The following is a 10,000-nucleotide window of genomic DNA, read 5'->3' as shown; positions in this document are numbered from 1 at the left end:
TATAGCACCATTTGTACACAGAGACTGGTAAATGGTAAATGGACTGCATTTATATAGCGCTTTTATCCAAAGCGCTTTACAATTGATGCCTCTCATTCGCCAGAGCAGTTAGGGGTTAGGTGTCTTGCTCAAGGACACTTCGACATGCCGAGGGCGGGGTTTGAACCAGCAACCCTCCGACTGCCAGACAATCGGTCTTACCTCCTGAGCTATGTCGCGACTGGAGACTAGACTGTAAAGGTGTGTGGTTCCATGTGTATTTTCATATGTATGCACCTGTGGGATGAATGTGTACCTGTCTAAGATTGTGTGTTTTTGTACATGTGTTTGGACATGTGTGTGCATGTGTGTGCAGGTGCTTGGGCATGTGCATGCATGTGTGTGCATGTGTGTGCAGGTGTGTGCATGTGTGTGCAGGTGCTTGGGCATGTGCATGCATGTGTGTGCATGTGTGTGCATGTGTGTGCAGGTGTGTGCAGGTGTGTGCATGTGTGTGCAGGTGCTTGGGCATGTGAGTGTGTGTGTGTGCTTGCGGATGTGTGTGTGCATGTGCATGCCTGTGCTGGGGCATGTACATGCATGTGTGTACATGTGTGTGCATGTGTGTGCAGGTGCTTGGGCATGTGCATGCATGTGTGTGCATGTGTGTGCAGGTGTGTGCATGTGTGTGCAGGTGTTTGGGCATGTGCATGCATGTGTGTGCATGTGTGTGCAGGTGTGTGTGTGTCTGTGTGCAGGTGTGTGTGCATGTGTGTGTGTGTGTGTGTGCAGGTGCGGTATTTGCTGGCTGTACCTGAGGTGGTCTGGCAGTTCTCCTCGTCGCTGTTGTCATGGCAGTTGTCCTGGCCGTTGCACAGGAAGCTGCGGTCCACGCAGCGCCCATTTCTGCAGTGGAACCTCGCCGCGGAGCAAACCAGCGGATTGGCTGCTGGGGAGGGGGGGCGGGACACACAGGGGAGGGGGGGCGGGACACACAGGGGCACACAGGTACGAGAGAGTGAGACACAGCTGTAAACACTTCACTTCTTATCTTTTGGGGGGGGGGGGGGGGTAATAACTCAACGTCAGCGGCCTGCCCGCCCTGCAAGAAGGCTGCAATACCGGCTGGGCCCCAATTCCACTTCAATTCAGTCAATTCAGGAAACCCACCGAAATGCCCATGACAGGAGGGTCGTTCTCTCTGAGTGGAAGTTCCCTCTCTGAACCGGCAGAGCTGAAGCAGAGCTGATCCAAACCCTCGCTGCCGTCATGTTTTATGAATCGTGGCCATACAGCCATGAAATAAAGTTTGAATAAAAGAAAGTTTGTCCAGACTCTCAAGTTCTTCTACAAACTTTTTATTTCGCTTTGCAATAACTCATCCCTAATGATTCCCAATTCATAAAGCAGCGCACAGTGCAGATTCTACCCATAAACGCCGCAGTGGAGTTATGAAATATGAAACACAAGCTGCTCTTGGGTGTGAACGCAATGCACGAGGCAGATCTGTAATTAATTTCACAGAATGAATAAATTAAAACCCCACGGTGGACTGGATAATACACTCGCATGTTTGCTTGTTTCCTTTGTCACAGCTTGTACAGAAAAACAACAAGCAGGAATTCTCCTGGTAGTGGAGACCCTCAGAGCTCAGCGCAGATCTGCATTAAAACGGCTAAATTAGATTTTGGAGCAGGAGGCCCTGCAGGCCAGACGCAGAGCGCTCCATTTTAGGAAAGTTATTAAAATGGAAGCACAGCGCCCTTTTAAGAGAGCTTGGCCCTGATCTGTGCCGGGGGGAGTGCTGAGCAGTGTCTTAGCCCTCCAGTCACTGCTCACCCCCCCCCCCCCCCCACCACACAGCACAGAACAGGGCCAAGCTTTCCTTCAGACCCTGCTCACCCCCCCCCCCCCCAAAAGCACAGAACAGGGCCAAGCTTACCTTCAGACAAGCAGCAGCTCATTTTCAGCCCTGGCCTTATTAAGAGAAACGCACTTCGTTAAAAAACTTCAAGAAAGCCCTCATGGATATCAGTTGAGTTTGGGCCACTGGAGTTCTTATTAAAACTTATTCTCCAGAATTTGAAATCATCAGCCGTGCACAAGCTCCCCCCCCCCCCAATCCTGCATACAGGAAGCACTGGGGCTCACCAACATGGCAACCTGTGAGCACTGCTGGTAAGAGCTAATGCAGCGACCCAAGGAAGGTTCGCCAGCTCAAACCCAACCCCATTCCCACTGGGACAAAGCCGCCTGTGTCCTGATCATGCAGATTCCCAACCGCAGCTGGCTAACAGCATAACCCAGGATTGAATTACACGGGGCCAGGGGGAGCTCCCCCCCTAAAAGAGACCAGAGCTTGCCCCAAAGAGACCTAGCCCTCCTGGGGGCAGTCTGTGACTGCAGGATCAGACCCCCCCGAAAGCCAGAGTGGCCGGGGCATGGTCCCAGCTCAGCCCTGCCAAATCCAGGCTACAGCGCCCAGTCCTAACCCTGCAGTGCCTAACCCACAACCCCCAGCCTTTCCCCTCCGAGTCACACAGGAAACAGAACCCCTGCAAAGCTCATTAGCATGACCCTGCTACTCATGGTTCTGCCCCTTCCTGTCAGGTGACCCGCCCACTTCCGGGACACTCACTGCAGTTGTGTTCGTCGCTTCGGTCCGGGCAGTCGTCGAACCCGTTGCAGCGGAAGCGGCCGATGATGCAGTGGATCCCGTTGGCGCAGGCGAAGAACGTGGGAGCACACTTCGACTTCACCTTGGCTGCACGGAGAGAGAGAGGGAGGGAGAGGGAGAGGGAGAGAGAGAGAGAGGGATGGGGGAGAGGGAGAGAGAGAGAGAGAGGCGGGGGTGAGAGAGGGAGAGGGAGAGAGAGGGCTGTGCTTAAGACTGCCATCTGCCTGATCTGAGCGGTGTGTGTGTGTGTGTGTCTGTGTGTGTGTGTGTGTGTGTGTGAGTGTGTGTGTGTGTATGTGTGTGTGTGTGTCTGTGTGTGTGTGTGTGTGTGTGAGTGTGTGTGTGTGTGTATTAGATGGTCAGTGTGTGTATCTGTGTGTGTGTGAGTGAGTGTGAGTGTGCGTGTGTGTGTGTGTGTGTGTGTGTGTATGTATGTGAGTGTGTGTATGTGTGTGTGTGTGTATGTGTGTGTGTGTGTGTGTGTGTGTGTGTGTGTGTGTGTATGTGTGTGTGTCTGTGTGTGTCTGTGTGTGTGACCGCGTGTGTGTGAGTGTGTGTGTGTGTGTGTATTAGATGGTCAGTGTGTGTATCTGTGTGTGTGTGTGTGAGTGAGTGTGAGTGTGTGTATCTGTGTGTGTGTGAGTGAGTGTGAGTGTGCGTGTGTGTGTGGGGCGGAACGTCCATTTGCCTGTAAGCTAAATGCCTAAATGTAAACTAAATGTAAATGTAGAAGTTAATATTAATGCACTGGTCCTGATCTATACAGTATGTAATTATTTTGAGGGTTCAATATTAATAATGATTTTTGTGAGCCAAACAGTAATACTTTGACCACAGCCTGCTAAGCTGCACCTGGCATAGCACAGGGACCCAGGGACCCATCTCACAGAAGAGATCAGAAATATACAGTGGGAATAAATCCCAGACAATAACAGCTGTACAAAAAAACAAAAACAAACATACAAAACCAAATTCATATCATTCATTCATATCATGGAATGAAATATGACAACCAATCAATAGGGAAACCGAAATCATAATTATCTGCCAGATACAACGAGCAGTGAAAGCTGTCATCTCCTTGTCTGCAGCTGCAGGAAACAGACCAATCAGAAGGCATTTGTGCAGCAGGCAGGCAGTCTTTACAAAGGCATAGCTGCTCCGGTGGACCCACCCACAGAGTTATGGGACAGAAACAGAAAGCTTCCATATTTATAACGCAGTTTATGGTGTGGGCCAGTCAGGATACCCCCAGCATTGGTTCATATGCAATCTGTTATGACCCCACCCCCCCACCTGCGCATAATGTCCTGTCAGGTAAGCATCGTGCCGAGACGCACCACACCTGTTTCAGAATCGGCCCTTAAACCAGCCACAGTGGCTACCTGGGAACTGCACCGGCAGGCCATGGGTTCCAAGCCCAGGTCTCTAACCGTTACACTGCACCCCTACACGTGCACACTCGCAAAATACCCAGTCTAAAATTAGCTCACATTCCGTGGCCAGGCATTTTGGAATTTGGAAGGTGACTATGTGCATGTACCTCCACCCTGAATAGTTTTTATGCCTTTGCTGCAATCATAAAAACAGGGAGGTCAGTCTGTCAGCAATACTACGCGCCAGTCCATGGCTAATTTAGCTAGCCGGCTAAACCATCTCCAAGGCAACGACACAGTCACAGTACAGTGCATGCACAGACACCAGGAGGTTTGGGGCTCACAAATAACATTCACCACAATAAATCAAGACCAGAAATGCTGTGCACCATGGAAACGCTGGGGGGGGGGCGGGGTAAAGGCTCTCTCTCTCTTGGGGGGGGGGGGGGGGGGGGGGTTAAAGGCTCTCTCTCTCTGGGGGGGTTAAAGGCTCTCCCTCGGCCAGGAGGCTCTCCCCCGCCCAGGAGGCTCTCTCTCGCTGGGGGGGGGGGGGGGGGGGGTTAAAGGCTCTCTCTCGCCCAGGAGGCTCTCTCTCGCTGGGGGGGGGGGGGGGTTAAAGGCTCTCTCTCGCCCAGGAGGCTCTCCCTCGCCCAGGAGGCTCTCTCTCGCTGGGGGGGGGGGGGGGGGGTTTAAAGGCTCTCTCTCGCCCAGGAGGCTCTCTCTCGCTGGGGGGGGGGGGGGTTAAAGGCTCTCTCTCGCCCAGGAGGCTCTCCCTCGCCCAGGAGGCTCTCCCTCGCCCAGGAGGCTCTCTCTCACCCAGGAGGCTCTCCCCCGCCCAGGAGGCTCTCTCTCGCCCAGGAGGCTCTCTCTCGCTGGGGGGGGGGGGGGGGGTTAAAGGCTCTCTCTCGCCCAGGAGGCTCTCTCTCGCCCAGGCGGCTCTCCCTCGCCCAGGAGGCTCTCTCTCGCCCAGGAGGCTCTCCCTCGCCCAGGAGGCTCTCTCTCGCCCAGGAGGCTCTCTCTCACCCAGGAGGCTCTCCCTCGCCCAGGAGGCTCTCTCTCGCCCAGGCGGCTCTCTCTCGCCCAGGAGGCTCTCTCTCGCTGGGGGGGGGGGGGGGGGGGTTAAAGGCTCTCTCTCGCCCAGGAGGCTCTCTCTCGCCCAGGCGGCTCTCTCTCTCCCAGGCGGCTCTCCCTCGCCCAGGAGGCTCTCTCTCGCCCAGGAGGCTCTCCCTCGCCCAGGAGGCTCTCCCTCGCCCAGGAGGCTCTCCCTCGCCCAGGAGCTCCTCTGGCACGGAGTCCACTTCAGCGATCAGACTGCAGCATTTTTCCCCGAGGCGACAGACGTGGAGGAGTTGGCTCAATCAGAGCTTGGCATCACTAGCGAACATTCTCCCTCCTGTTAAACTGTACCCCCCCCCCTCCCCCGGACACCCCCACTAAAAAACGCAGAGCTGTTGCAAGCTGTTTTACGAGCCCTTTCAAGTGTTCTGCGCAGAGGAGAAAATAATTCTCCTTCCAGGGCTTTGAAGACCTTGCGCTGTGGAGATGTAATCCCCAAATGCACTGCGGTACGAGAGGCCTTTGTTTATTCCTGAACAACACTTACAGAACATTCTACACCGAGGATCTCATTTCAAAACCACGTTGGACACACACAAAAAAAAAAAAACAGAACAGATATAGCTTGAAGCTACAATCGACTAAAAGCGCTGATAGAACAGCCCTGTGCCAATGGAAATGCATTTCTCCACACAAAATAAAGAGGATTTTATTTTTCTTACTACAACACAATAATAACATGCTAAGGTCTGTTCTTCACAAAACCTGTGCACCCCTCTTAAACAAATTACAAATGAGAATTCATATTGAGGACTTGTTATGAATTTCAAGTAGGCCTGCACAGATCGAGGGCCAGCAGAAGCACAGTATCCCCGGCTGCAGTGAAGAAGCTGTCAATCAATCATCCCGCCATGGAAACCTGCAGAACTCCGCCCCTTTATCACACTGAAACTGACCTCAGGGGCTAACCTGACCGTCTGACTGCTGGTCCCATATCAAGGTGGATTATGAGATGAGTACAATGCACAGGTCTGAAAATCCACCGTGCTTTTTGGAAACCGAAACGAATGGAACATAACTAAAGACCTTGTCTTATGGAGATGAGGACGTTAGTGAGAGGGTTACATAATCAACAGAGCCCCTGTGTCAGATTTCACTTGTTTATTTCTGTGTGAATGTATCCCTCTGTTCATTCTCTCTGTGCTAAATCAATTCAGCATGCTTCAGCCTCTCCTCCAAAAGCATACTGCTTTCACCTTAAAGCCCCTTACACACACACACACACAAACAAACACACACACACACATACTCACTCACACACACACACACACACACACAAACACACACACACGCACAAACAAACACACACACACACACACACAAACACACACACACATACTCACTCACACACACACACACACACACTCACACGCACACGCACACGCACACACACACACACACACACACACACACAAACAAACACACACACATGCAAACACACACACGTGGACAAACACACACACATGCAAAAACAAGCACACACACAAACAAACACACACACACATACTCACTCACTCACACACACTCACGCACACACACACACACACACACAAACAAACACACACACATGCAAACACACACACGTGGACAAACACACACACACATGCAAAATCAAACACACACACACACACACGCAAACACAAACACGGGCACAAACACACACATGCACAAACACGCACACACACACACACGCACTAACATACACGCACACACATGCACACACCCACACACACACACACACCAACAAACACACACGCACACACACCTCTCCCCATATCTCTTTCTTTATCTTTGTTCCACTCTTTTAATTCCTTGCCAAGTTCCTTCCTTTTTATTTCTTCCATGGCTGAAATTAAAGTTGTTGACAAAACATGGCTTGGCCTTTAGCCCTTCCTGAATAGCATCCAAAAGCAGCCGCAGTATGTGGGCATTTTCCACACTTGCAGAGGACAGGAGAAGCGCCAGCAGGACCGCAGACTGCAGGCAGACACGGCGCAGTCACACCTGATTAAGCGCACTCCACTTTCCCAAATACACTCCACTTTCATCAGAACCAACTGCAACACAAAATACATAAATATACACCAACAAATCTAAGACATAAGGCTGTTAGTTTTTCCACCGATCAAATGCCCAAACTTCTTCCAAAGGAGCACAGCTTATTGCAATGTGTTTTCTGTTGTAAAACAGTGTTCGACTGAACACTGGCCAGGCACATTATTTTTAGCCATAATTAAACACTTTGATATTTCCTTTTCAAGACGAGTTCTGTAGGAAAAGCTTTGGACCAAAGCTGAGGGAAACGCTTTGCTGCCGGTGTGGAGTGGTGGGAGAGACGGATTTATTTTCTCATTAACTCTTTCACAGCAGTCCTACTCTGCTGGAGCTGTTTCTTTAACTTTAAACTCAAGACTTTTTGATCCTGCCCCTCACTACCCCACACAGCCCCACGCTTCCCCCACACTTCCCCCACACTTCCCCACACTACCCCACACTTCCCCCACAGTGCCCCAAACTACCCCACACTTCCCCCACAGTGCCCCAAACTGCCCCACACTTCCCCACACTACCCCACTCTGCCCCACAGTACCCCACAGTGCCTCACACTTCCCCCACAATACCCCACACAGCCCCACAGTGCCCCACACTGTAATTGTGTGCAGAGCCAGGGCAGGCATGCCAAGGAGGAGCTGAACGTGGAGCTGAACGGGGAGCTGAACACAGAGCTGAACGTGGAGCTGAACACAGAGCTGAACGCAGAGCTGAACGCAGAGCTGAACACAGAGCTGAACGCGGAGCTGAACACAGAGCTGAACGCAGAGCTGAATGTGGAGCTGAACACAGAGCTGAACGTGGAGCTGAAAGGGGAGCTGAACGCAGAGCTGAACGCAGAGCTGAACGCAGAGCTGAACACACAGCTGAACGCAGAGCTGAACGCAGAGCTGAATGCGGAGCTGAACACGGAGCTGAACGCAGAGCTGAACGCAGAGCTGAACGCAGAGCTGAATGCAGAGCTGAACGCAGAGCTTAACGCGGAGCTGAACACAGAGCTGAACGGGGAGCTGAACACAGAGCTGAACGGGGAGCTGAACGGGGAGCTGAACACAGAGCTGAACGTGGAGCTGAACGCAGAGCTGAACGCAGAGCTGAACACAGAGCTGAACGTGGAGCTGAACGCAGAGCTGAACGCAGAGCTGAACACAGAGCTGAACACAGAGCTGAATGGGGAGCTGAACACAGAGCTGAATGGGGAGCTGAACGCAGAGCTGAATGCGGAGCTGAACATGGAGCTGAACGCAGAGCTGAACACAGAGCTGAACGCAGAGCTGAATGTGGAGCTGAACACGGAGCTGAACGCAGAGCTGAACGCGGAGCTGAACACAGAGCTGAACGTGGAGCTGAACGCAGAGCTGAACGTGGAGCTGAACGCAGAGCTGAACGTGGAGCTGAACGCAGAGCTGAATGTGGAGCTGAACACAAAGCTGAACGTGGAGCTGAACACAGAGCTGAACGTGGAGCTGAACGCAGAGCTGAATGGGGAGCTGAACGCGGAGCTGAACGCAGAGCTGAACGTGGTGCTGCCTGTCTCAGCGGGTTCTCTGACCTCGCTAAGCGCTTCCCAGGGAAGGAAATCGATAGGTAATGGAGTCAAGAAGAAAGCTTGCAGGTACCGAGACAGACTGGGAGGGGACTGGGCGATCTAACCAATCAATGGAAGGATCTCAGAGTCAGGGCCTGGCTGCTGTGCTGCACTGCACTGCCCTGCCAGCACAGCTTCTGAGCCACTAATCCTGCTAGAGATCGGCTTCATATAATCCTCTGATCAGCTCATTTGGTGTTCAACCAAGAGGGATTCAACTCAAGGAATATATCTATCTGTATGCACGCAGTACCTATCGTACAATATCACAGAAATATGTCCCCCACGTATGAACTGCGCTGTCTGGTAAATGGATTCTCTTAGTGGAGCAGCGTTAACGGGGGGGCGGGGGGGTCTGAGGTACGGACGTCGCGCTGCAATATTAATAACAGCCTCTCACATCTCCTAATAGCCTCGTTTCATGTGAGCGGCTCGGAGAGCGGCTGTGAGCGTGAGCCATTTCCACCCCCCTTTAATGCCACGGCGGCCCTGTAGCTCTGGAACGACTAATTGTGAGGAGCGGAGATTTTTAAACTTTGTAAAAAGCGGCTCAGACGAGATCAATATTTCATGGCTGTTCTGCGGTGTCAATTAGGCCAGCGCATTGATCAGCCAGCCGTTTAGCATCCGAGCCTCAGATGGCTGATTCCAATTAAGCGCCGCTCTCCTTTTCAGTCTGGGTATGAGGGCCCCCCCCCCCCCCAACCCAACCATCACCCCAGCCCAGCCCCCCCCCCCCCCCCCAGATGCTTTAACAGCTGACGGAAGATTCCGGCTCGCAGGCCTTGTGTCTGAATCCTGGGTTCTGCCCCAGACCACCCGTCTCGGCTCTGAGAGCCCACAGACATGAAAGCAGAATCAAAACAACCTGAGGAAGAGAAAACAGGACAGACAAAAAACAGCCTGCTTTCCTCCACAGCCTAGGGAGTCCTGCGGTGTGTGTGTGTGAGGGTGTGTGTGTGTGTGAGGGTGTGTGTGTGTGTGTGTGTGTGTGTGTGTGAGGGTGTGTGTGTGTGTGTGTGAGTGAGGGTGTGTGTGTGTGTGTGAGTGAGTGTGTGTGTGTGAATGTGTGTGTGTCTGTGTGTTGAATAATGTAGTTAAATCTGTGGATCGACCAAACATACACAAAGGCTCAATGAACATTCCACTAAAGCTTTCATTTTATGTAACAATGCTTGATGTAAAATTTTGTATTTTTAAAAACTAGACCAT

General features: G+C 52.3%; 1 protein-coding gene across 1 annotated transcript in view; it reads right to left on the bottom strand.

The window, feature by feature from the left end:
* Nucleotides 1–10,000, bottom strand: part of ldlrad3 (low density lipoprotein receptor class A domain containing 3) — a 49,526-nt gene that overhangs the window by 29,433 nt on the left and 10,093 nt on the right. The window contains 2 exon segments of the mRNA XM_035396645.1: nucleotides 794–928; nucleotides 2,618–2,743. Of these exon segments, the coding sequence (XP_035252536.1) occupies nucleotides 794–928; nucleotides 2,618–2,743 (261 nt within the window).

The sequence above is a fragment of the Anguilla anguilla genome, chromosome 16 (genome assembly GCF_013347855.1).
Source record: "Anguilla anguilla isolate fAngAng1 chromosome 16, fAngAng1.pri, whole genome shotgun sequence".
In the NCBI taxonomy this organism is placed as follows: Eukaryota; Metazoa; Chordata; class Actinopteri; order Anguilliformes; family Anguillidae; genus Anguilla; species Anguilla anguilla.
Note: the sequence above shows the minus strand (reverse complement) of the source record. Positions and strands in the feature narration are given on the sequence as shown.